Source organism: Vipera berus (genome assembly GCF_964194415.1).
Source record: "Vipera berus genome assembly, chromosome: W".
In the NCBI taxonomy this organism is placed as follows: Eukaryota; Metazoa; Chordata; class Lepidosauria; order Squamata; family Viperidae; genus Vipera; species Vipera berus.
Genome location: NC_138210.1, coordinates 73,333,112 through 73,360,717, shown reverse-complemented (window position 1 = coordinate 73,360,717; position 27,606 = coordinate 73,333,112). Strand labels below are relative to the sequence as shown.

At 46.6% G+C, this 27,606-nt stretch overlaps 1 protein-coding gene across 1 annotated transcript in view; it reads left to right on the top strand.

Moving 5' to 3' along the window:
- The window catches only part of LOC308676171 (protein-glutamine gamma-glutamyltransferase K-like), a gene marked incomplete at its 3' end in the record, with an annotated part of 52,366 nt that overhangs the window by 12,591 nt on the left and 12,169 nt on the right, over positions 1-27,606 (top strand). The window contains exons 2-6 of the mRNA XM_081341927.1: positions 5,729-5,950; positions 8,478-8,669; positions 19,655-19,906; positions 23,941-24,059; positions 25,849-25,956. Coding sequence (XP_081198053.1) covers positions 5,734-5,950; positions 8,478-8,669; positions 19,655-19,906; positions 23,941-24,059; positions 25,849-25,956 — 888 coding nt within the window. The 5' untranslated portion in view covers positions 5,729-5,733. The remainder of the gene's footprint in view (positions 1-5,728; positions 5,951-8,477; positions 8,670-19,654; positions 19,907-23,940; positions 24,060-25,848; positions 25,957-27,606) is intronic.

Genomic DNA, 27,606 nt, shown 5'->3' with positions numbered 1-27,606 from the left:
GTCCTAGGTGTGGAAAAAATGGTCGCAAGTCCCCTTTTTTTCAGCGATGTGGTAACTTTGAACGGTCGCTAAATCAGCTGTTGTAAGTCAAGGACTTGCCTGCATTTAAAAACCAATTGAAAATCAATTGAAACAAAAGTCTATGGAGATTCTCCCTCCTCCAGGTCAGGATTCGTCCCCAAAAGGGCTTTTTTTTTTCCCCAGGAGTCAACTGGACTTTTTTGGTTTTTCCCTTGAGGACGTTTCGCTTCTCATTCCAGAAGCTTCTTCAGCTCTGAAATGGAAAGGCAGAATATATTGGGTTGGGTTTTATAAATCGGTTTTAACTTTTTAATATGTACTAATTTATTCATGGGCACTGTTGTTTAATCGCTTTTAATTTTTGTATCTTGTTTTTTTAATATGTATTGCCCTGTTCACCGCCCTGAGTCCTTCGGGAGAAGGGCGGTATACAAATTAAATTAATAAATAATAAGTAAATAATAAATATAGAATATTCCTTCCATTCCCCACCATCCGGTCAGAATCTGAAGAAGCTTCTGGCATGGGAAGCGAAACGTCTTCAAAGAAAAAAAAACCTTTTGGGACAATTAAAATTAAAAAAAGCACCTTTTGGGACAATTAATAAAGCTTTCGGGTTTTTTGCACAGAAAGAAAAGAACTTTACCCCAAATGGGATTGTTATAGTACTGTACAGAGTTCTCCGGTCGTGGTGCGTTTAAAGGCACAGAATACGCCACGCCATTAAATAGATTGTTATATTTGGCACGAAGAGAGTAGAAAATTAACACAAAATGCATCCTTAATTGTTGGCCAGGATTTCTGTAAGATTCAAGGCCTTAGGGAGCTGGATACGCTTTTTTTGGGTGTGTGAGCTGAGCAAAAAAGCACTCGGTACATGCTCAGTGACCGTCTTTTTTTCTGTTCTGCCTCACACAACTCAAGCAAAGGAAGATAATAGACATAATCCTCCTTTACAAGGGGCCTCACCAGAGCTACTCGCGACCCATTTTCGAAATTCCAGTGGCCTCACACTCGCCCCACTTCGCAATGCTATCAAGTAGGTCAACCTCGTACTGCAAATCCCCTCGCCAGCAGAAAGAAAAAAGTGGTGCATTTGCCTAAGCGTAAATGTGTCTCTCACAATTCATCTTCCTCGCTCTCCTGTCCATCACACCCACACCTGGGTCTTATCTCCACATATGACTCTTTTTTCCGATGCCCCCTGGGCCTGATCTACAGGTATATTACATTTCGTCTGACCCTTCATGCAAAATATGTTTTCTTAAGTCAGAAGGAGCTGGCTTTGGAATCTGGGTGGAACAAAGGAGAAGGAAATGAATTATAGATCGAAAAATAAACAGGATTCGCCCTCGCCACCGTTCCCTTTAGCAGTCTAAAAGGTATTTTTGACTTCAACACAGCAGCCCTGTGCATTGGAAACAATGCCAGCAGTGGCAGAAGAATAATTAATGTTATTTCTCGCACCCTGGCCAAGCCCTCAAAAACCTACCTATCGCCACTTTGGACATGCTTTCTCATTTGTTTTGTTACACTTGAACACCCAAGCATACACAACCAGGTTTTATTTATCTTACTTCTTTCTTTTATTTTACCGTTTCCACCCTTCCTGCAGGCTAACTACAGTATCCCAGGCCCCATTCTTTCCCTAGTATTTTGGTAGCCGAGTTAAACTTGTCTGAAAGTTTGTTTATTTAATTTATTTATTTGGTGATGTCCCAACACAATTTCTGCAAATCATGCCAGGAAAATAGCAACTCCTTGGCGGACACGTTGGCTCTCTTCCAAGGTTAGATTTCTACTTGCAGGGAATTGGCGTTGGCTTCTAGTAACAGAGAGAATTCAAAAGTCATAGTCAGAAAGACAAGGTTCTATATATATCGGCTACCGAAATCTGGTTTATTTATTTTTTTTCTTTTAGCTAAGCATTAGACGTATATTTAGGGTTTTTTGGCCAGGGCGGAAAAAAGGACAATTTGCCTTCATAAACTCACACAGGACTGCCATTTGTGTTATAAAAGACAGTTTTTAGGCCAGCCAGCTTGCCTTCAGCATGTAAATTTAAAAAGTTAAATTTAAAAATGTAAAAATGCAAAGATTAAAAAAAAAACCTGGTTGCTCACCCAGGTTGAATTCCTACAAACACCAAAACTGGAAAATGTATATTTCCCACCCCCACCCCCTCACATGATGTACACCAGGCCTAGTTTGCCATTACATAACACCGATTCCTGGTTTATTTATGGTTTGTCAAGCAGCAGCCATTGAGCAAGCCTTTCTTTTAGGGCAGGGGATCTTCAAACTTGGCAACTTTAAGACTTGTGGACTTCCACTCCCAGAATTCCTCAGCCAGCCTGGCTGAGGAATTCTGGGAGTTGAAGTCCACAAGTCTTAAAGTTGCCAAGTTTGAAGAGCCTTGTTTTAGGGTTTGTAAGATAGCCAGGAATGCAACCTGGTCTGTTTCAGGCAGAGTGGGTCGACCTGCTGTCAAACTCATGCCATTCCTGGAGATTTGTTCTTCAGGTAGACTGTCCCTGAAGCTGGAGGTTTTACACAACTCTCTCTCTCTCTCTCTCTCTCTCTCTCTCTCTCTCTCTCTCTCTCTCTCTCTCTCTCTCTCTCTCTCTCTCTCTCTCTCTCTCTCTCTCTCTCCTTTTACCCTAAGATTAAATCTAAGTATAGGATTGTTTCCATCAAGCTCCAATCTCAGTGTTTCTCAACCCCGGGCAACTGTTAAGATGGGTGGACTTCAACTCCCAGAATTCCCCAGCCGGCAAGGGAATTCTGGGAGTTGAAGTCCACTCATCTTAAAGTTGCCTAGATTGAGAAACACTGCCCAAATCCAAGGAGGGGTGGGGGAACAGGACATTTGGGGTTATGGGGAAGGAGACTTAAACCATCTTGGAAACAAGCAGATGTTTAGCAGATGTTGGTTGAACCTCTGACCTGTGTTTTTTTTCAATCCCTTTGATATCTGGACATCTTTGGCCAGACACCCCCTCAACCCCACCCCCCAGTCCAAATTTTATCAGCCATTTCCACCCCTTTGAAAGCACAGCTTCTTACTCTCTCTCTTCTGTTTTCTTATCTCAGCCTTCTAGCCTTTGGCCTCTTTTGGCTTCCCCACATCTGTCCACATCTGGCAGACAGCAGAATTGTTGGGTCGGCTTGTGGTGGGGGTGGGGAAAGGAGGGAGGCCAGGAATCCACCCTTGGCCGGCTGACCCCTCACTCTCCTTTCCCTGGCGCTGAGTCAGGATACAGAAAAAGGGGAAGGGAGACAGAGCTTGCAAAAGATCTTAAGGACTAGAAACTTGGCACGTCTTCATTGGAGGGAAAGACTGGGGTCAAAGCTAGTCACAAGGCTGGAGGTGATTACACACACACACACACACACACACACACACACACACACACGTGCAGAGCAAAGTCCCAGAACTGTAGCAAAGGTTTTTCACATGATACACGGAACGGTCTTGTGATGTCTTGAATTTGGGCTTAGCTGCTTGGAAATTCAGTTTGCGAAGCCAAATTGTGTTTCCTTCACAATGAGGTGTCTGCAAGATGTGTGAACACCAGCAATGTGTTTCCAGGGAGAACGGGGTGTTTTGAATCTGAATACCCCTGGAAGATTTGCATTTAACAGCCAGTTGGTAGATGCCTTTCACCACCGCCTCTAGTCCTCGACTTACGTCACCATTGGGACCATCATTTCCATTGTTAAGTTGTTAAGCAAGTCGCATTCCGTTTTACAACCATTTTTTTTGGGCCACGGTTTGTTAAGCAAATCGCTACAGTCGTTCAGTGAATCATACGGTCGTTAAGTGAATCCGGCTTGCCCCCATTGATTTTGCCTGTTGGAAGCCGGCTGAGAAGGCCGCAAAGGGAGATCACGTGACCCCGGGATGCTGTTGCTAAGCAGGGCGGTTGCTAAGCGAATCATGCAACCGTCGTAACTACTTGCCCGTTTGCCAAGCACCCCAGTTTTGATCATGTAACTGTGGCGATGCTATAATGGTCACAAGTGCGAGGACTGGTCACAAAGTCACTTTTTTTCCCCAGTGCCCTTGTAACTTCCAGCAGTCGTTGTACGAATGATTGTAAGTTGAAACAACCCTGTACTTTTTGAAAGAGGCATGGGGGGGGGAGTCAAAATATTCCCGCCTTGCTTTGGTTAGGTCCAAATTTGAATCACGTGAGGGTCGTAAATGTGAGGACCTGTTGTAAAGTCACTTTTGTTTTTCATTCTAACTTGAAACAGTCGCAAAATGAACGATTGTAAGTTGAGAACCACCTGTAGCTTTAAGGAAAATCTTATTTTTCTAATAAAACTCACCTGGTCAACCTGGAATCTTAAACATTGGAGGGAGAAGCCCTTTGCAAGGATCATCCCAGTTGGTAAAACTATAAAAAAAATATTGCAGTAATGGAAGCAGATCTTTGTTATCGGGGATTTGTGATTCAGCATGGGTTGTGAATTCAGCCGACTGTGGTGGTTTGTGGTGTGAACCTCGGTGAAACAAACTATGGCTTAGTGTGATGCACCAACCCGGCTTCCTTGTCTGTGCTGAAGCTAAGACCATTTGAATGGAGATGCTTGATTGGCAGGGATGCAAGTATCGTACGACTCTAGGCCATTGAAGCTGGCTTGATCCGTAAGCCATTGTTAAACAGGGGCTTAATGTCCAGGCAAAGCAGGCCGAGGACTCTTTCTAAGGCAGGGTCTTCAAACTTGGCCCTTTGATGACTTGTGGACTTCAATTCCCAGAGTTCTGGGAGTTGAAGTCCACAAGTCATCAAAGGGCCAAGTTTGAAGTAAGGTAAGGGGAGCCAGTTTGCCCTACAACTGGGATCTCCAAACTTGGCAGCTTTAAGACTTTTGTGGACTTCAACTCCCAGAATTCCCCAGCCAGTTTTCATTGGCTATTTTTTTAACTTTGCTGAAATCAAGGTATATTACGTCTACTGCATCCCCACTATCTGTTAAGAAAGTTACCCTATGGGGGGAAAAGGCCCAATTTGTTCTTTATCCATGCTAAATTCTGGTAAACCTTTGCTGGCTGGGGGAATTCTGGGAGTTGACATCCACTCATCTTCAAGTGGTTTTAGACCAGGGGGTCTTCAAACCTGGCCCTTTGATGACTTGTGGACTTCAACTCCCAGAATTCCTCAGCCAGGCAAGTCGTAAATGGGTCATTGTTCCCTCACGCTTGCTGAGGAATTCTGGTTCCCTCACACTGGCTGAGGAGTCCACAAGTCATCAAAGGGCCACGTTTGAAGAGCCCTGCTTGTGGACTTCAACTCCCAGAATTCCTCAGCCAGGCAAGCTGGCTGAGGAATTCTGGGAGTTGAAGTCCACAAGTCATCAAAGGGCCAAGTTGGAAGACTCCTGTTTTAGACTGAATGCTCGATGGAGGCAAGTTGTGAGTTTTCCTGCAATGGAACTGCGTAGCCAGAAGTTGCATCGTACCCCAAGGGACCTCTCAGCTGCTCTTTGCCTGGCATTGCCAGCCAGTCTTTGGGGGCTCCAATGCCATTCCGGAATCTCTCCCCTGTCTTTTTCATCGCCTCTCCAGCTTCTTCCTGAGGAGACTCGGGTGCAAACGGGGAAACGATTAACCAAATCAAACAAAAGTTGGTCTTTCTTGTTTTTTAGCCTCGGATCGGGGCTTGTGCAGCTAAACACCCTTCTTCTTCCTCCACTGCAGACACCATGCCTGTATCGGATCCGCGAGGGGATGCAGGCCGGTGGGCCAACGTCAGCTACCGGGTACGCCAGCCGAATTCAGCAGAACCGGCTCCCAGGAGGAAGAAACCAAGTTGGTTTCACAAATTCTGCCGGTGCTGCGCGGGCCAGCGGGATGACAGCGACTGGACACCCGCACCAGGCGAGATCCCGGGAGCCCGGCGAACGGATCCCGTCATCCGGGGTGAGTTGTTCGGGGGGTGAGGTGGGCTGAGAGATCACCTCAAACCTCCAGAGAGGGATTTGTGGGGGGTGGGGTGAGAGGTGAGCTCAGTCGGGGGCAAAATTGCAGCCAATCTCAATCCGAACAGAGCTGGAAAGGGACCTTAGAGGTCCTCTAGTCCAACCCCCTGTTCAAGCAGGAGACCCTCTACCAGGGGGTCTTCCAACTTGGCCCTTTCGTGACTTGTGGACTTCAACTCCCAGAATTCCTCAGCCGGCGTGGCTGGCTGAGGAATTCTGGGAGTTGAAGTCCACAAGTCGTCAAAGGGCCAGGTTGGAAGGGCCCTGCCTTAGACCATTTCAGATAGTCTTATTCTTCAATCTATTCTTCAAAAACCTACAGTGATGGAGCATACACAAGTTCTGGTGGCCAGCTGTTCCACTGGTTAATGGTTCTCACCGTCAGGAAGTTTCTCCTTAGTTCCAGGTTGCTTCTCTCCTTGTTTAATTTCCACCCGTTGCTCCTTCAGATGCTGGGGGAAATAGCCTGGATCCCTCTTTTTTGTGGCAGCCCCTGAAATATTGGAAGGCTGCTATCCTGTCACCCCTCGTCCTTTTCTTCGTTCGACTAGACATACCTGATTCCTGCAACTGCTCCTTATCGTACAGTACTTCTAGATTTTAAAAGTTTGGTTTGGAAAAAAATGAACAATCTTTTTCCCCTGCCAATTAAATCCTGGAGGAACAACCCATCGTTGTTAATTTTCCTGGAGAATTAGGTGGCGTAGGCGTGCAAAACCATCCATTAAAATTATCCTTTGGCTTCTGAGATGTTTCCAGATGTTTCTCAGCAGTTGGGTGACAATTTGCAGCAGTGTTTTGCAACCTGGGCCACTTGGAGATGGGTGGACTTCAACTCCCAGAATTCCTTGCTGGCTGGGGAATTCTGGGAGTTGAAGTCCACCCACCCATCTTCGGGTGAAGAAATGTAGATAATCCTTGCCTTACGACCACAGCTGGGCTCAAAAAAATCTCTGTTCCTCAGCGAGACGTTTATTAAGTGCCCCGTTTTACAACCTTGCTTGCCGCAGTTGGTAAGTGAATCTCTCCGATTATTAAGTTAGCGAGACAGTTGTAAAGCGAATCTGGATTCCCCCCTCGACTTTGTTCGTCAGAAGGTCTCAAGCCTCTCGGGACACTGCGACCGTCATAAATATGAGTCGGTTGCCAAGTGTCCGAGTTTGGATCACGCGGCGATGCTGCGACGGTTGTAAGCTTGAAAAAAAAACAACGGTCCTGAGTTGTTTTTTTCAGTGCCGTTGTAACTCTGAGCAGTCACTAAATGAAGCGTTGTAAGTCGAGGACTACCCGTGCTGGTTTAAAGCTTCGACGTCTGCACCCGTTTTCAGATTCTTCTTCTACTTCTTCTTCTTCTTCTTCTTCTTCTTCTTCTTCTTCTTCTTCTTCTTCTTCTTCTTCCTCTGCCTCCTCTTCCTCCTCCTCCGCTTCTTCTTCTTCTTCTTCTTCTTCTTCTTCTTCTCTTCTTCTTCTTCTTCTTCTTCTTCTTCTTCTTCCTCTGCCTCCTCTTCCTCCTCCTCCGCTTCTTCTTCTTCTTCTTCTTCTTCTTCTTCTTCTTTTCTTCTTCCTCTGCCTCCTCCTCTTCTTCTTCTTCTTCCTCCTCCTCCTCCTCCTCCTCCTCCTCTTCTTCTTCCTCCTCCTCATCCTCCTCCTCCTCCTCCTCTTCTTCTTCTTCTTCTTCTTCCTCCTCCTCCTCCTCCTCCTCTTCTTCTACTTCTTCCTCCTCCTCCTCCTCCTCCTCCTCTTCTTCTTCTTCTTCTTCTTCCTCCTCCTCCTCCTCCTCCTCCTCTTCTTCTTCTTCTTCTTCTTCTTCTTCCTCCTCCTCCTCCTCCTCCTCCTCCTCCTCCTCTTCTTCTTCTTCTTCCTCCTCCTCATCCTCCTCCTCCTCCTCTTCTTCTTCTTCTTCCTCCTCCTCCTCCTCCTCCTCCTCTTCTTCTTCTTCTTCTTCTTCCTCCTCCTCCTCCTCCTCCTCCTCCTCCTCTTCTTCTACTTCTTCCTCCTCCTCCTCCTCCTCCTCCTCCTCTTCTTCTTCTTCTTCTTCCTCCTCCTCCTCCTCCTCCTCCTCTTCTTCTTCTTCTTCTTCTTCTTCCTCCTCCTCCTCCTCCTCCTCCTCCTCCTCCTCCTCCTCCTCCTCCTCCTCCTCCTCCTCCTCCTCTTCTTCTTCTTCTTCTTCTTCTTCTTCTTCTTCTTCTTCTTCTTCTTCTTCTTCTTCTTCTTCTTCTTCTTCTTCTTCTTCTTCTTCTTCTTCTTCTTCTTCTTCTTCTTCTTCCTTCCGGTTTGGAGGCTCCAAAGGGCAGACCTTCTGCCTGGGTTTTGCATCTTGCAAAGCCTTAAAATTAGGCCGGATATTTAGATATCCTCCAGGTTTCTTTCGGGGTCTTTGAAGCCACAATCTGGATTAGGATGCAGAAACGGATCCTGGCCAGAGTGGGTGACTCTCCTTTCCTTTTCTCCCCCCCCCCTCCACGCAGAGGGCATGCTGGTCATCAAAAAGATTGATTTAATGAGCGGCCGCACAGGGGCCAACCGCCGCGCCCACCACACCGACGAGTACGAATACGACAACCTCATCATCCGTCGCGGGCAGCCCTTCGACATGACGCTTCACTTCCAGCAGCCTTACGATTACGAAGACCACCGGGTCTGCCTCGAGTTCCTGATTGGTAAGTGTGCCAAAGGAAGGGCTCCTCCAGGTTTCTAGTCCTCATGGCTCCCCCCCCCCCCGGGAAGTCTGAAAGGGCCGAGATCCAGTAGATAGAAGAAGGTCAGCCAGGCGGGAGGTTGGCCCTGTTTCAGAGGCCAGGAGAGAGGTTGGGAATGCACCGTCACGCATGGCACACGTATGTTTTGGAGGTCATATCTGAGCCTTGGGAGGGGGACCTGGCTGGTTCTAAACTTGGGAAAGTTTTATTTCTTGTCTTCCTTCCTTCCATTCACTCATCCTTCCACCCATCTCTCCATCTCCTTCCTTCCTCCCTTCCATTCATTCACTCATCTCTCCTTCCTTCCTTCCTTCCTTCCTTCCTCTCTCCCTCCTTTCCTTCCTTCCTTCCTTCCTTCCTTCCTTCCTTCCTTCTCTTCTCTTTCCTGCCTCCTTCCTTTCTCCCTCTCTCTTGTCCTTCCTTCCTTCTCTCCCTCCTTCCCTCCCCCCTCCCTCCTTTCCTTTCCTCTCTCCTTCCCTCCCTTCTTATTCCAATCTCATTCCCTCCCTCCCTCCCTCCCTCTCCTTCCTTCCTTCCTTCCTTCCTTCCTTCCTTCCTTCCTTCCTTCCTTCCTTCTTTCCTCCTTATTCCAATCTCTTCCTTCCCTCCCTCCCTCCTTCCCTCCCTCCTGTCCTTCCTTCCTTCCCTCCCTCCCTCCCTCCCTCCCTCCCTCCGATTGTGAGGCTGGCTGGGGAATTCTGGGAGTTGAAGTCCCCATGTCTGAACGCCACCCCACCCCACCGAAAACGCTGCTCCAGAATTTTTGACTTTTAAATGCAACCCGTGATGCTCCTTTTTTGCATCGGACCAGCTGGGGGGGGGGAACCTGACTCGTCCATTTCTACGTGGAATCCTTTGCAGGTCAGCCTGATGGGTGTTGGGCCGTTCCAGGCCCCCCATCTTCTGAGATGGTGGGGTTTGGGCTTCCGGCGCGCTTATTTTTTCCCTGGACTTGGAACGTGGGTTTGTGTGTCTTGGTCACACAACGACGGTGGTCCTGAGACAATCATTTGGGGTTTATCTCAAAAAAAGTGGTGCGGAATTTGGGACAGTCGTGGGGGGGGGTGGTCCTACGGGTGGTCTAGCAAGGGGGGGGGGGCTGTAAAATTACCAAGAAGCATTAACCGGCTTCCTCAAACAGGACCCAACCACCACATCAAACCAACCCATAAATGCAAGGTTGTCGTAACACGATTATGTCTCTCCTTGTCATTAAGCCTTCCATGGGGGAGGGGGGGAGAGGCTATTTTGAGCTTCCTGTCACACACACACACACACACACACACACACACACACACACACACACACACACAAACACAAACACACACACAGAGGCAAAGAAATCAACCGAATTGCAATCCCAGTTACTTCAGCCTACCCTCTTTCTTTTATGCAAGAGGTGGACTTATACAAGCGGGCTCAGGCAGAAAACCAACCGGTGCAGCTGTCCCATTGCAACTTATTTTGCCCTCTGCACCGAGTCCTACCCGGTGCGGAAACCGCAAGGATTTCAGCCGAAGGAGAGCAAGCGGAGAACAAATGCTTCTGTTTACTGGTGGAACTGGTTCTGCCTTTTTTTTTATTATGATAATGATGGTGGTGATGATTATCACCAGCCTTGCTCGGCTCAACCCGGTGAGGAATTTGGGGCTGCTGCATCCCTGAGGGAGGCATTGCTAAATTCCTTTAGGAGAGGTTTGCAAATAGGGCAAGGCGCACACAACGCCTGCCACCTTGGCTTCCAGCCCGGCAAGCATAATTCTGCATCTCTCGCTTTCTAAATTTTTATTTTATTTTATTTTATTATTTTGGCTCCAACAGCCGGGAGAGCTAAGGGTGGCAACTTTTGATTATCTCGCAAGCTTGTCATTTCGTAGATCTGGCGTTTGGGATCACGTCTGCCCTCCTTGGTCTTCGGCCACATCTGCCTTCCCTTTCCTTATCGCCGCCCTGGAATCTCGTTGTTTTTTTGTGTGTTTTATTTTCTCCTCTGGGAAAATGCCCGAGGCAGAGTTTGGGAAATCAGGAAGGGCGAGAAAGTCAAAATTAAAATTTTGCAAAAGGAGGAGGTGGCTTTGCGGGTCCGCGGTTTAATCTCCTGCCTGCTTCTCCCTGACCAAAGGGCCAAGACAGAAAAGATCCCAGCTACAAATATATTTGAAGTCGGTAATTGGGTGTTTCCTCTGATTTCTGACAGCTTATTAATTTAATACAGACTTCAGTTGTTTCTTGAACTAGGCGAGTTGGGTGGACTTCAGCTTCCAGACCTCCCCAGCCAACTTCGTTCCTTCCTTCCTTCCTTCCTTCCTTCCTTCCTTCCTTCCTTCCTTCCTTCCTTCCTTCCTTCCTTCTTTCCTTCCTTCCTTCCTTCCTTCCTTCCTTCCTCCCTCCCTCCCTCCCTTCCTTCCTTCCTTCCTTCCTCCCTCCCTCCCTCCCTCCCTCCTTCCCTCTCTTTCTCTCTACTTCCTTCCTTCTTCCTTTCTTCCTTCATTACCTTCCTTTCCCTTCCTTTATTCCTTTTCTCCTTCCTTCCTTCCTCTCCCTCTCCCTTCCTCTCTTCTTCCTTCCTTCCTTCTTCTATCATTCTTTTTTCTTTCTTTCCTTCCCTCCCTCCCTCTCCTTCCTTCCTCTCTTTCCCTTCCTTCCTTCCTTCCTTCCTTCCTTCCTTCCTTCCTTCCTTCCCTCTGTCAGGACCCACCCCAATTCACGTCTTAGGAAAACAAAAACTTCCCAAAAAATGGATTCTGACACCCTCCCTCTTTTCCCTTCACCTCTTTTCCTTCCTTTCTTCCTTTGTCTGTCTCCCTCGTTCTTTCCTTCCTCCCTTCCATTGAAAGGCTGGCTGAAGAATTCTAGGCATGAACATCCACCCATCTCACCTGCCTGCACAATAAGTACAGTTTGAGCAAAAGCACAGAGTGTCCACCTCATCACAGGTGTATTCCAGATGTTGTAACATCATCAGTGCTAGAAGAGAGAGGGGTTTGTGGAGGGAGGAGGAGGAGAGGAGAACTGTGGGGTCCTTGGTGCTCTCTGAGCTTGGAGATTTGCTTAAGACGTTGCATGACCTGACTAGGTAACATCATCAGTGCTAGAAGCAAGAGGAGGAGGAGGAGGAGGAGGGGAATGGAGGGAGGAGGAGGAGGAGGAAGAGGAGGAAGAGGAGGAGGAGAGGAGAACTGTGGGGTTTGCTTAAGACGTTGCATGACCCGACTAGGTAACATCATCAGTGCTAGAAGCAAGAGGAGGAGGAGGAGGGGAATGGAGGGAGGAGGGGGAGGAGGAGGAGGAGGAGGAGGAGGGGAATGGAGGGAGGAGGAGGAGGAAGAGGAGGAGGAGAGGAGAACTGTGGGGTCCTTGGTGGTCTCTGTGCTTGGTGATTTGCTTAAGACGTTGCATGACCCAACTAGGTAACATCATCAGTGCTAGAAGCAAGAGGAGGAGGAGGAGGAGGAGGAGGGGAATGGAGGGAGGAGGAGGAGGAGGAGGAGGGGAATGGAGGGAGGAGGAGGAGGAGGAGGAGGAGGAGGAGAGGAGAACTGTGGGGTCCTTGGTGCTCTCTGAGCTTGGTGATTTGCTTGCAGACGTTGCATGACCCAACTAGGTGACATCATCAGTGCACTGAGGTCTTTGCCCAGGCTAGAAAGAAATATCCCAGGTGGCGTTTCACGCACCCGGCTGGTTAAAATTGAGCCACTGCCTCTTGAGGCTCGAAACACCGAAAGAGAACGCAACACCTGCCTTCTTTTAGTTAAGAAGAGTTAATTGGAGACTGGGATCCTCTACTCTGTCTAGTATTATTTATTTTCTTAGGCTCCCGGCCAGAAAAAGAACAATAACCCGCGATCATATCAACTTCCTGGCCCTTTGATAAGCAAAGCGTGACTGGGGTGTTGAAGCTCTTAATATGCCTCCCGGCCCTTCCAGCTATGCCTTTGAATTCAATCAATGCTCTCCTTGAGATCTAGAAGGATCCAAGGCTAAACAAATCTTGGTTGCCGCGATATAAAAAAAACGTCGAGACTCCGGAAAGGGTGCAAAGAAGAGCAACGAAGAGGATCAGGGCACCGGAGGCTAAAACATACAAAGAAGGGTTGCTGGAATTGGGGATGTCTAGTTTAATGAAGAGAAGGACGAGGGGGGACAGGATAGCAGTTATTCCAGTATCTCAGGGGCTACCCCAAAGAAGAGGGAGTCAAGCTATTCTCCAAAGCACCTGAAGAAGGCAGGACAAGAAGCGACGGATGGAAACTCATCAAGGAGAGAAGCAACCTGGAACTAAGGAGAGACTTCCTGCAAGTGAGGACAATTAACCGGTGGAACCACCTGCCTCCAGAAGCTGTGAATGCTCCAACACTGGATGTTTTTAAGAAGAGGCGGGACAGCCATTTTGTCTGAAATGGTCTAGGGCAGGGGTAGGCAACCTTGGCCCTTTTATGACTCGTGGACTTCAACTCCCAGAATTCCTGAGCCAGCCCCGCTGAGAGGAAAGAGAGAGGTTTCCAAGCTGAGCCATGCCGGCTCAGGAATTCTGGGAGTTGAAGTCCACGAGTCATAAAAGAGCCGCAAGGTTGCCCATCTCTGGTCTAGTCTAATGAAGAGAAGGACGAGGAGGGATATGATAGCAGTCTTCCAGTATCTCAGGGGCTGCCCCAAAGAAGAGGGAGTCAAGCCGTCCTCCAAAGCGCCTGAAGGCAGTACAAGAAGCAATGGATGGAAACTCATCAAGGAGAGAAGCAACCTTAGAACTGAGGAGAAACTGCCTGACAGTGAGGACAATTAACCAGTGGAACGACTTGCCACCAGAAGGTCTGGGTGCTCCATCACTGGAGGTTTTTAAGAAGAGACGGGACAGCCATTTGTCTGGGATGGTATAGGGTTTCCTGCCTGAGCAGGGGGTTGGACTAGAAGACCTCCAAGGTCCCTTCCAATTCTCTGATTGAAGTCTTGTAACTGTAAGAATCAGGAGCGTGAATGCAAGCTAGTTGGCTTCCCGTGCAGCCCACCAGGAAGTGTTTCTACAGGGACCTTATTCCAGTGGGAACTTGCCCCTGGAAGTCTCTCTCTCTCTCCGGGAATGAAATGCGCGTCCTAAACTGGGCACCCCACCCTACGCCACCCGAGGGAACATGGCACAATGAATTATTGCGTAGGGTTGCAGCCTAGAAATATTGCTGTATCAAGCACAACGCCCAGCATCAGCAAGGAACGATGGCTGGATAGTTGCAATCATGTAAACATAGCAACAAAACAATCGAGAGATAGCAGATTGTGATGCAAGACAAGTCCCGGTACGGCAACTGACTTAGCAACCTCTGCAACTTTAAGAGGCGTGGACTTCGACTCCCAGAATTCCCCAGCTGGAATTTTAATTCTGGGAGTTAAAATCCGCCCGAAGTAACAGGGCTGGATGAATAATGCCTGGCGTCTTTCCACCTGTTTTTTACCTGACTCATTCTGCAAACCAACTTAAGCGTATACGTTTAGAGCTATCGCCTCATCTTGTGGCAGGGAGTTCCGTCGGCTGTGTGAATTTTGGGGTTTGCTTTCGATCTCAGCAAATCGACAGCATCCAGTGATCTCCAGTGGCAATATAAAAGGGGCCCATGAAAAAGTATTTATCCTTTTTTCAGATTTGTTCTGAAGGGATAACTTGGTCAGATTCCACCAATGTTATTAATTCTAAATGAGGGCCAAGCCACACATCAAGGAGATCCTGGAGACTTCCATACAAATGTCAATTGTGGTGTCCACCAAACCACAAAGCTTACAAAACTTGGAGGCTTATTCTTGATACGTAACCAATTTCCCACCAGTGGCTGATCCGTCCAAATCACACCAGCCTAAAACTGTCCAAACCATTGTTAAAAGAATCCAGGCATTGGTAAACCATCTGTGACCTTGGACAAAGTCCATCATGGCTCCGACATCAGAAAAGTATTGGGTGAAGAGAGAAGTACTTGAGTGAGAAACAATGGAAGGAAGCCCTTCCTGGCAAAGGAGAACCTTGGATGATCCTTCAAACTTCTAGAGAACTTCTCCGTGAAGAGACAGCTAAAGAAATAATCGTAATTTTGAAGGCTACCTGGATGTGGTTACGTCTGGTGGAAACCAAGCCCTGTAAGAATCTTGGTTAGACCATCAAGCCTAAGGATGTTCTTTGGGAATCTTGTTCATCCTTAGGACTTCAACCATTTGCTACACATGAAGGAAATAGGACGTCTGCTTCGGAGCAGAGACGTCGGCAGGAGAAATGTCTCCTCAAATTCAAGATGGAGCCCAAGTGAAGTAGGTCAACTGGGCAAGAAGAAACAGTGGAAGTCCTTCCTGGCAAAGAAGACCCTGGGATGACCCTTCAAACTTCTAGAGAACTTCTCTGTGAAGAGACAGCTAAAGAAATAATCGTAATGTTGAAGGCTACCTGGATGTGGTTACGTCTGGTGGAAACCAAGCCCTGTAAGAACCTTGGTTAGACCATCAAGCCTCAGGATAGGAGCGTCCATGTTCTTTGGGAATCTTTTTCATCCTTAGGACTTCAACCATTTGCTACACCTGAAGGAAATAGGACTTCTGCTTCGGAGCAGAGATGTCGCCAGGAGACCTTGAAGATGGAGTCCACGTGGAAGCAGGCCAGGGAACATCCATGTCAGCTGCGAGAAGATCTCCTAGAGAGATTGCTTTAAGACTTTGGACCAGCCCTTTCTGGCGGAAAACCCTAAAAATCTCACGAGAGGAACGTCTTCTCCATGGAGGAAAGGATGCAAAATTCTGATTAAAGGAAGTGCTGAGTTGGTCCATACCTCTGGAGGAGGGAGAACCAGTTACTGTGTCTGAAAACTAATTACTTCTTCATTCCAACACCTTGAATGCTGGATGACTTAGCTGATGAAATAGATTTATGGATTTATTATTATTTTTTAATGCAGCCAAAGAAATGGAGGGAAGCCATGATTTTCCCGCCTGTCGGATCCCTTTGCATATCAACAGCAGGTGTGGCTGTATATTCACCGCAAAATTCACAATATCTGAAAAGAGGCTCCAGCTTTGTCATTATATCCCAAAAGGGGCCCAAGCCACGACTTTTAACGAGCACGACGGAGTCCATTTCCGTGGCTAAGCGAGACGGTCGTGAAGTGAGTTTTGCCCCATTTTACAACCACCGTCATAAATACGACTCGGCTGCCGAGCGTCTGAATTTTGATCACGTGAACGTGGGGATGTTTGCAACGGTCGTAAGTGTAAAAATCGGTCCTCGGTCCTTTTTTTTCCCCCACTGCTATTGCAACTTCAAACGGTCACTAAACAAGCCGTTGTAAGTTGAGGACGGCCTGGATATTCAGTGGCATAAAAATTCAGAGCATGTGAAAAGGAGCACAAGTTTTTTTTCCACGGGTTTCTTCACGGCGTATTTTAAGCTTTGATGACATGCCGAAGACAAACTGAAGGCATAACATGTTATTTTTTTATTATTATTATTTCCCCCCACCCCTTTGGGCCAATTTTCCACTTTCAACTTTCCCAAAAGGGTGGCAGGTTGACAAAAGTGTGACCTCACCTCTCTGCTTTTTTGCTGCTTGGAACTGAACCGGTTGCATTTCTGCCTACAGCAGGCTCGGCCACTTTTTAAGACTGGTGGACTTCGACTGCCAGGATTTCCCAGCCGGCGAGGGTTTACCCAGAATTCAGCACAAACGGGACGAGAAGAAACCTGGCTAGATTACTTACAGCACATGTTTTGATCGGGTAACTTTCTTAATAGAAGGTGGGAATGTGGTAAACATAATATATCTTGCCTTCAGTAAAATGAAGAAAAAAAAGGGGGGGGAAGCTGGCTGGGGAATTCTGACTCTAAAGTTGCCAGGTCTGGAGATCCTTAACCTACAACTTAGTTTGTCCCAGGGGTAGGCAACCTTGGCTCTTTTATGACTCATGGACTTCAACTCCCAGAATTCCTGAGCCAGCATAGCTCAGCATGGAAACCTCTCCCTTTCCCCTCAGCATGGCTGGCTCAGGAATTCTGGGAGTTGAAGTCCACCAGTCATAAAAGAGCCAAGGTTGCCTACCCCTGGTTTATCCTTTTACAGGTAGTCCTCGACCTAACGACCACAACATAGCCCCAAATGTCTGTTATTCAATGAGACATTTGTTAAGTGACTTTTGCCTCGTTCTACGACCTTTCTTCCCACCGTTGTTAAGTAAATCACGACAGCCGATAAGTTAGTAACCTGGTTGCTACGTAACCTAGATAGCGGCTGACTAGCTAGAAAACCCGGCCTGTAACCTTCGTCCTTGCTGCCCCTGTTACCTGAGAGGTGAAAAGAGCCACACCTGGAGAACAGGTATTTAGTCCCCCCCCCCTGCTTGCCCTAACCTGCAACTCCAAATAATAGAGAAGGAACAGAACATCAGAGGTTGGAAACAAAAAAAAACGTGTTTTCCATTTTTCTTCTACGTCTTGTAACCTCCTTCTCAAACAATGTCTCAGCAATGTTTTTCAACCTGAGCAACTTTTAAAATATGTTGGCTGGGGAATTCTGGGAGTTTCAGGGCCCTTGTAACCCTTCTTAAAGGACCAGTGTGGGAATCCTGGGAATTGAAGTCCACCCGTCTTAAAGGGCCAGCATTGGAATTCTGGGAGTTGAAGTCCACCCGTCTTAAAGGGCCAGTGTGGGAATTCTGGGAGTTGAAGTCCACCTGTCTTAAAGGACCAACATATGGAATTCTGGGAGTCGAAGTCCACCCGTCTTAAAGGGCCAGCATTGGAATTCTGGGAGTCGAAGTCCACCCGTCTTAAAGGGCCAGCATTGGAATTCTGGGAGTCGAAGTCCACCTGTCTTAAAGGGCCAGCATTGGAATTCTGGGAGTCGAAGTCCACCCGTCTTAAAGGGCCAGCATTGGAATTCTGGGAGTTGAAGTCCATCCGACTTAAAGTGCCAGCATTGGAATTCTGGGAGTTGAAGTCCATCTGTCTTAAAGGACCAACATATGGAATTCTGGGAGTTGAAGTCCACCCTTCTTAAAGTTGCCGAAACACTGTCCTAAAGTCAAGTAATTCACTTGATTTTCTTATTTTTTTTCTTCTTCTATTGCAATCTTTACAGATAGTCCTTGACTTACATCAGCTAGTTTAGTCACCGTTCAAAGTTACAACAACCCCAAAAAATGTGACTTGTGACCGTTTTCCACAGTTACGACCATTGCAGCTTCCCCGTGGTCACGGGATCAAAATTCAGACACGTGGCAACTGACTCACATTTACGACGGTGGCAGCGTCCCCAGGGATCCCGCGATCCCTTTTTTTGACCTTCTGACAAGCAAAGTCAGTTGGGAATCCGGATTTACTTAACAACCGTGCTATTTGCTTAACAACTGCCGGAAGGTGGTAAAATGGGGCAAAACTCATTTAACGACCTTGCCCGCCGCAGAAATTTTGGGCTCAATTGTGGTCGTAAGTCAGAGACGATCTCTGCTTATGACCGACCCACCGTCCGCCAGAAAGCAACAGCTTTGATAAAGGACTGTTACTTCCCCCCAAGAATAAGGAGCATCAATTTCGCTCGTGGTTGCCAGGCTGAAAATGGCTTGCCTCAGTCAGTAAACCACGGTCTGTACTGCTGATCAAGCTGCGGTTAAGGGCACTGGAACCCAGCTGGGCTGGGCTGGGCTCTCATAAATCCTTTGCATTGATTTGAGGTTTATTTAAGGGAGGGAACAAGCGGTGGAATCCAGAGAATTCACATTTATCTCTTGAAACTTGAATGTTTGGCAGGGGAGAGACTGCCTGTTCCCACCGTTGTTCTCAGGCACCTTATCTAACCTTCCTTAGCAAACCGAGGCTTAGCGCCAAGCTGGTCGTCTAAGCACTGCTTGATAAAAAAAATGTCTGTTTTGGGGACAGTGAGAGCCACCCACCTCAACCCACAAGGGCGGATCTGTTGACATTTGGGTGGGAGATCTGGCTTCAGACAACAGGCTCTGTTCACACAACCCATGTCAACCCGGGTTATCAAAACAGGCCTCTTGTACTTCCAAGAATGGATGACGCCCAGACAGATCAGTCCCCTTTTTCAGGGCGTATTTACTTTAGCTTTACAGGTAGTCCTCGACTTCACTGGGGGGGAAAAAAGGGGGATTTACGGCCGTTTTTCACACATGACCGTTGCAGCATCCCCGGGATCAAAATTCAGATGTTGGGCAACTGACTCAGATTTGTGATGGTTGCAGTGTCCCACTGGGTGTGTGTGTGTCACGCGATCCCCTTTTGTGACCCTCCCCTGGCGAGCGAACCCAACGAGAAAGTTAGGTTCGCTTACCGACCGGGTTAGTAAGTTAACGAGGCAGTGATCCACCGCAAGAAAGGTCATAAAAGGGGGCCCAAACTCACTTAACCAATGTTTTCACTTAACCACAGAAATTTGGGGCTCAGTTGCGGTCGTACGTCGAGGACCGCAAGGGTGACCTGTGACTGCTTCTCACTCTTCTCTTCTTAGGGCACAACTTTGTGGCTTGCATCTTACAATTCGTGCTGTTTTATTTGGTATCCTGGTACGATTTATATCGTTTGCTTATCCTGTGACTATCGCTAAAGCGTTGCATCTTATGATTTATGATGAATGTATTTTTTTTTATGTTGATTACGATCGCGATGAATCCCTCGTTGCTCGTATGGACACCGAGAGCTTCTGATGCGCCGGAGACAACAAATTCCTTGCGTGTCCAATCGCCCTTGGCAAATAAACAGGCAAATGTTGTCGCTTCGTGGGGTTTTTCAGCCCTTCCAGATCAAGCTGCCTTTGGCAATTGACCGATGGGGATTCTTGTCAATGCCGCTTGAGGGATGCTCCCGTTGCTTTGGGATTGCACACTAGGCATCTATCGCCACGGCTACTCCCTATCGTTAATTCTATCAATAATAAAATTGCAATTATTCATTTGCTCTCCGGCAGGCTCCAATCCGCATCCCTCGAAGGGGACCCACATTCTGGTGCCCGTCGGCAGCTCCCTGCCCGGCATGGGCTGGTCGGCGGAAATGACCAGCTCGGACGACAACTGCATGTGTCTCCGCGTCTGCCCCTCACCCAAGGCGGTGGTGGGCAAGTACCAGTTCAGCGTGAAGACCCGGAGCAAGGCGGGCGAGTACGCCGCCCCCTTCGACCCCAAGAACGAGGTGTACATCCTCTTCAACCCCTGGTGCCCAGGTGAGTCCTGGGGAGAATGGGGGGGGGAGAGAAACACAGAGGGGGGAAAGCGGAATCCGCAGCCTGGCTTTGCTCAAGTGGGCATTTGGTGAGCTCATTTGGCAGCTCAGCTCCCAGAATCCCTTTGTTAGCACGACTGGGGGATTCTGGGAGGGGAACAGCACGATGTCTGGAAGACTGACGGAGCCAGCCTTTTACTGGGGTGCCGTATCTGTTATTGATCAATGATCACTTAAACAGTGGCCCTTTTTTTTTTTAGGGAGGACAATCGCTTTGGATAGGGGGAGAGAGGGAGGGAGGGAGGGATAAACACATGGATGGATAAAAGGATGGAAGGAAGGAAGGAAGGAGATGGAGAGATGGATGGATGGAAGGAAGGATGGGTGAATGAATGGATGGATGGAAGGAAGGAAGGAAGGAGATGGAGATAATGGATGGATGGATAAAAGGAAGGAAGGAAGGAAGGATGGATGGTAGGTAGGAAGGAAGGAGATGGAGAGATGGATGGAAGGATGGGTGAATGAATGGATGGATGAATGGAAGGTAGGAAGGAAGGTGATGGAGAGATGGAAGGAAGGAAGAAGTTGGAGAGATGGAGAGATGGAATGATGGAAGGATGGTGGATGGATAGATGGATGGATGGATGGATGGATGGATGGATGGATGAATGGAAGGTAGGAAGGAGATGGAGAGATGGTAGGAAGGAAGGAAGGAAGGAGATGAGGAATCGATGGAAGGGTGGGTAAATGGATGGAAGGAAGGAAGGAAGGAAGGAAGGAAGGAAGGAAGGAAGGAAGGAAGGAAGGAAGGAGATGAGGAATCGATGGAAGGGTGGGTAAATGGATGGAAGGAAGGAAGGAAGGAAGGAAGGAAGGAAGGAAGGAAGGAAGGAAGGATTTTCTTAATAATGATTTAATAGCAGTGCTTCCCAAAGCTGGGTGAATTACCCCAAATTGGGCAAAAGTGGTCTTTCTATGAGTAACAGCGCACAAAACCATTATCCAATCACAACAGAGACGTTAAAATTTACTTCAAGGGTTTTACGATCCCCACAGTTTTGTGTCTCGAATCCAGGCCCTGGGCAAACCGGCATGGATTTCCAACCGTTGCAGCCTCCAGGCGTCCCATCATTCCCCACTTGCGACCTTCCCAGCTGGCTTCCGGCCAGCAAGCAAAGTCAACGGAGAAAGCCGGATTCACTTAATGACCGCAGGCTTTCGCTTAACGACAGCGGCGATTTTGCCAAAGAACCGTGGCAGAAACCTTGCAGAGTTTGGGGGCGTAACTCCGTCACCGCCTTGCTTAACGGCACCAATTCGGGGGTGGTCGTAAGCGGAGGAGCCCCCCCCCCGTGGCATTTTGCCACGTGGACGGTTGGCTGGACGGTCTAAAAATCCACCGTGAGAAAACGGGCAGAAAGCTGTGCCGTAAACAGGAGATCTCCTTTCTCCCCCCCCCCACGGTTCATCAAAGATGCTCCAAACAATCCGACCTAAATCTCCTTGGCACGACACACACCCTCTTGACCTGGGTGCGAAAGGCGCAGGCTTAATTGTCTGCCCGAGTCAGCAGGGCGTGGGAAAAGGATTGTATATGTACCCAGACAGGTCGAGAAAGAGGAAGGGAAGGAAGGAAGGATCGGGAAGGAAAAACAAAAATGCATTATTTTTCCTTTCGGCCGGGTTCCTCGCTAGCTGCACCGCAAACCGTCTTTATCAGAACTAGAGATTACAGGGAAGTCCTCGACTTACAAAGGTTCCGTTTAGTGACCGGAGTGACGACGGCACTGGAAAGACGGGACTTAGGACCCTTTTTCCCCGCTTAGCGACCGCTACATCATCCCCGCGGTCACGGGATCAAAAATTCGGATGCTTGGCAACTGACTCGCATTTATGACGGTCATAGCGTCCCAGGGGGGGAGGGTGTGCCACGTGATTTTCCCTTGGGCGACCTTCTGAAAAGCAAAGTCGATGGGGGGAAGGCGGGTTCACTTAACCACCGTGTGAGTCACTTGACAACTGCATCGATTCGCTTAACGACCGTGGCTAGGAAGGTCGTAAAGTGGGGCAAAATGCACTCAACAAATGTCTCGCTTCGGAAGGGAAATTTTCGGCTCCGTTGTGGTCGTAAGTCAAGGACCACCTGTAACTGGATTTACTTCCAACACTGGAAGTTTTTAAGAAGAGATCAGACAGCCATGTGTCTGAAATGGTATATAGGGGTTTCCTGCCTGAACAGGGGGTTGGACTAGATGACCTCCAAGGTCCCTTCCAACTCTATTCTATTCTATTCTATTCTATTCTATTCTATTCTATTCTATTCTATTCTATTCTATTCTATTCTATTCTATTCTATTCTATTCTAATTTTCTATTCTATATTTTCTATCCTATTGTATCCTATCCTATCCTATCCTACCCTATCCTATCCTATCCTATTCTATTCTAATTTTCTATTCTATATTTTCTATCCTATCCTATCCTATCCTATCCTATCCTATCCTATCCTATCCTACCCTATCCTATCCTATCCTATTCTGTTCTATTCTATTCTATTCTAATTTTCTATTCTATATTTTCTATCCTATCCTATCCTATCCTATCCTATCCTATCCTATCCTATTCTATCCTATTCTATTCTATTCTAATTTTCTATTCTATATTTTCTATCCTATCCTATCCTATCCTATCCTATCCTATCCTATCCTATCCTATCCTATCCTATCCTATCCTATCCTATCCTATCCTCTTCTATTCTGTTCTCTATTCTATTCTATTCCGTTCTCTGTTCTATTCTGTTCTATTCCATTCCATTTTCTGTTCTGTTCTGTTCTATTCTATATTTTCTATTCTATTCTATTCTATTTTTGCATTTGAAGGTATTTCTTAGAGATCGGAGTTCAGTTTGACGACTGGACTTTGACGTGGCCGTTTCTTAAGAGGGGAAAATGGGAATTACCCCATCCTTCTCTTTGTAAATAAGAAATTCCTTACTTTGGGACCTTTTGGAAGGAAACTGGCAGGTGTGGTGTGGTCATTCCATATGTAAAACCTAGGAATTGTGTCACACTCCACACCCCAATTCCTGTTTGCTTTCTGATCTGCAGGGAAGGTTAAGGAGAGGCAGAAAAACCGGGCTGGGGAAAGGAATAAATTTTCTCTCTGCTATTCATGGAAGGAAAGACCAGAGCAAATAAATCTTTAGCTTGGCACACAGAAAAAAAAAAGAAAACAAGGACTCACACAAACACAAACACACACCCTAAATGGAACACTTAGGCCATGTTCTCTGGGCAGGAAGGAAAAGAAAGATAAAATCCTTTAATCTATTTTTTTTATGTTGATCAACCATCAGGAAATGACTTCATTACGTTTGTTCATCCGTCACTGGAAAGCTTTTGCCCAAAGAGAGATGCTTCAAGTCCTCGGCTTACGACCAAAACCGAGCCCCAAATTTCCACTAAGTGAGATGGTCATTAAGTGAATTTTTCCCCCATTTTACAACCTTCCTTGACCCCATGGACGTTGCTTATCAGAAGGTCACCAAAGGGGAATCGCCTGACCCCAGACACTGGGTCTGTCATAAATGTGAGTCGGTTGCCAAGGATCTGAATTTTGATCACGGTCGTAAGTGGTGAAAAACAGTCGTAAGCCACTTTTTTTCACCACCGTTGTAACTTCAAACGGTCACTACATGAAGCGTTGTAAGTCGAGGACTGCCTGTATTTTAGAAAAATAGCATTTTATTGTGACAATTTTAACGAAGCTAATTTTTTTCCGGAGGGATCGCAAAGTGGCGCAGGCATAAAGGACAAACAGTAAACATCAAATCCATTTTTCCCTGCCAGGAAATAGCAGAAGCAAAAGTATTTTAATTTCTCCAACTAAAGGATGTTGTTGTTGTTTTTTAAAGGTACATTAGATCACCAAAGTGTGCTTTGTGGCTGAATTGGCTCCTTCCTCCCTTTGAAATGTTTTCAAAAGAAATTAAGGTTTCCCATTTACTTGAATTTCCCTCGTTTTTCTCCTCTTTTAGAGGATTCGGTCTACCTGCAACAGACTGACTGTCTCAAGGAATATGTGCTGAACGAAACGGGGAGAATTTATTACGGAACAGAAAGTCAGATTGGGGAGCGAACATGGAACTACGCCCAGGTAAGGTGCCTTTTCTCCTCCTCCTTGCAAAAATGATTGAGGAGCAAATGGTCTTGGAAAGGAGTCTGGATTTATAGCTGTGCCTACAAACCCCAAATTGCCTTTGGGTCACATTTACTGTGAGCAGCTGCCGTGCAAGAATTCGGTGCCTGTTTTGTTAAAGTTGAAAAACTGAGAAATCTAAGGAACCAGTGAGGGAATATAAGATGTTTGAAGAAAGAAAGAAAGAAAGAAAGAAAGAAAGAAAGAAAGAAAGAAAGAAAGAAAGAAAGAAAGAAAGAAAGAAAGAAAGAAAGAAAGAAAGAAAGAAAGAAAGAAAGAAAGAAAGATGAAAGAAAGAAAGAAAGAGAGAGAGAGAGAGAGAGAGAGAGAGAGAGAGAGAGAAAGAAAGAAAGAAAGAAAGAAAGAAAGAAAGAAAGAAAGAAAGAAAGAAAGAAAGAAGAGAAAGGGAGAAAGAAAAAGGAAGGAAGGAAGGAAGGAAGGAAGGAAGGAAGGAAGGAAGGGAGGGAGGGAGGAAGGGGAAAGAAAGAAAAGAGGGGGAAATGGAAAGAAAGAAAAGGAAGGAAGGAAGGAAGGAAGGGGAAAGAAAGAAAGAAAAGGGGGAAATGGAAAGAAAGAAAGAAAGAAAGAAAGAAAGAAAGAAAGAAAGAAAGAAAGAAAGAAAGAAAGAAAGAAAGAAAGAAAGAAAGAAAGAAAAGGAAGGAAGGAAGGGGAAAGAAAGAAAGAAAGAAAGAAAGAAAGAAAGAAAGAAAGAAAGAAAGAAAGAAAGAAAAAGAAAGAAAGAAAGAAAGAAAGAAAGAAAGAAAGAAAGAAAGAAGAAAGAAAGAAAGAAAGAAAGAAAAAGAGAAAGGATGGAAGGAAGGAAGGAAGGAAGGAGGGGGAAATGGAAAGAAAGAAAGAAAGAAGAGGAAGGAAGGAAGGAAGGAAGGAAAAGAAAGAAAGAAAGAAAGAAAGAAAGAAAGAAAGAAAGAAAGAAAGAAAGAAAGAAAGAAAGAAAGAAAAAGAAAGAAAGAAAGAAAGAAAGAAAGAAAGAAAGAAAGAAAGAAAGAAAGAAAGAAAGAAAGAAAGAAAGAAAGAAAGAAAGGAAGGATGGAAGGAAGGAAGGAAGGAAGGAGGGGGAAATGGAAAGAAAGAAAGAAGAGAAAGAAAGAAAAGAAGGAAGGAAGGAAGGAAGGAAGGAAGGAAGGAAGGAAGGAAGGAAGGAAGGAAAAGAAAGAAAGAAAGAGAGAGAGAGAGAGAGAGAGAGAGAGAGAGAGAGAGAGAGAGAGAGAGAGAGAGAGAGAAGGAGGGAGGGAGAGAGATTACACAGTTATTTGTCTGAAATGGTATAGGCCAGGGGGATGGACTAGAACACCTCCAGGGTCCCTTCCAATTCTGTTATTCTGTATTCTGTATAAACAAAAGCTTTATTAGTGAGGAATGGAAAGGAAATAAAAAAGAGGAAAGGAAAGGAAAGGAAAGGAAAGGAAAGGAAAAGAGAAAAGACATTTTTAGGGAAGACAATCACTTTGGAGGGAGGGAGAGAGGGAGGAGGAAGGAAGGAAGGAAGGAAGGAAGGAAGGAAGGAAGGAAGGAAGGAAGGAAGGAAGGAAGGAAGGAAAGATTGAAAACGATGCAAACATGGCTAAGCTTCTCACTAGGCCAGGGGAATGCCCAGAAGGTGGTCAAAATGGCTGTCCCAGGGGTGGAATCCTTGCCCAGAGATTCATTTCTGTCTCCTGAAACGAAGCAGAGAACCTGGGCGGCCATCTTCCCTGCTCCGTTGACCTTCCTCCTGTTCTCCCATCAGTTTGACCACGGGATCCTGGATGCCTGTTTGTTCATACTGGATAAGCGTGGGATGCCTCACCCCAGTCGGGGAGATCCAATCATGGTTTCCCGCGTCGTCTCGGCCATGGTGAGTTGTGGCCAGGAGCCCATAACCTTGTGAAAGATGGGAAAACGTCAATTATGATTTCCTTTATCTGACTGCACGCTTTCCATTGCTTTTCTTCATAACCTTCCATCATTACTTCAGTTAATTCTCCCCATCCTTTCCTTTCTTCAATATCCCATTTTATTCTCTCTATTCCTTTCTTTTCTCTCTCTTTCTCTTCCTGTTTCTCTTTCTCTCTTCTCCTTGGGGCATTAAACGAACTAACTAAATCTGAGTACAGCAGCGATTCAGCCACCGAGTCCAGATAGTCCTTGATTTGCGACCACGGCGGAGCCCAAAACTTCCGTTGCTAAGCGAGACCCTTGCTGTGAGTTTTGCCCCGCTTTACGACCGTTCTTGCCACCGCTGTTAAGCGAATCGCCACGGCTGATAAGTCAGCAACACCGTGCTTGTCCGAGGGTCGCAAAAGGGGAACCCATGATCACACTGCGACCGTCTTAAAGGACGAGTCAGTTGCCAAACCTCTGAATTTTGATCATGAGAGCGTGGGGAGGCTGCGACGGTCGTAAGTGTGAAAAAAACACACTCCTAAGTCCCTTTTTTCAGGGCCCTTGTAACTTTGAACGGTCGCTCACTGACGGTCGTAAGTTGAGGCCTACTTCTGCAATCCCTTGCGGTTCATTCCAGAATGGAAAGCAAAATAAAAACCTCTGCACCGCAATTTGCCTAGAACGCAAACTTTGGATATACGTGTCGTCCTTAACTTACAACCGACGTTTCAAAGTTGCAACGGCACTGAAAAATGGGGACTGGTGACCTTTTTTCACACTTTTAACGACCATCGCAGCCTCCTCACGGTCACCTGATCAAAATTCAGAGGCTTGGCAACTGATTCGTATTTATGACGGTCGCAGCGTCCCGGGGTGGGGGGGGGGAAATCCCCTGTTGTGACCTTCTGACAAGCACAGTCAACGCAGGGAGCCGGGTTCCGCTTAACGACCGTGTTACTAATTTAGAAACTGCAGTGATTCCCTCAAAAACTGTGGCAGGGACGGTCATCAAACTCACTTAAGAACCGTCTCGCTTAGCGGCAGAAACTGTGGTCGTAAACCGAGGACTGCCTGTATCCAAAGAAGGAATGAACACCCTGCCTCAACTCAGCTTTCTGTTTTTACCCACCTATTTGCACAGATATAATATAATATAATAATAATAATAATAATAATAATAATAATAATAATAATAATAATAATAATAATAATAATAATAATAATATAATGATGATGATGATGATGATGATGTTGAAAGGGACTTTGGAGGTCATCTAGTCCAACCCCCTGCTCTGGCAGGAAACTCTGTACCATTTCAGACAAATGGCTGTCCAGTCTCTTCTTAAAAACTTCCAGTGTTGGAGCATTCACCGCTTCTGGAGGCAGGTAGTTCCACTGGTTAATTGTTCTAAATTTGATAATAAGTCTATTTTTTAATAATAAAAAAGTAGTCCAGGGGGAACAAAATATACCACAAGGGCCTCGTGTTGTTTTTTTCTGGATTTGTAGACTTTAATGAAAGTCAATTTCAGCCAAGTCTCTGCGGAAAGCCTTTCAACCAGACGAATTAACAAATCTGTGAATTAATGGAGGCCGATCTGGTACAGCCAGTTGGATCGGC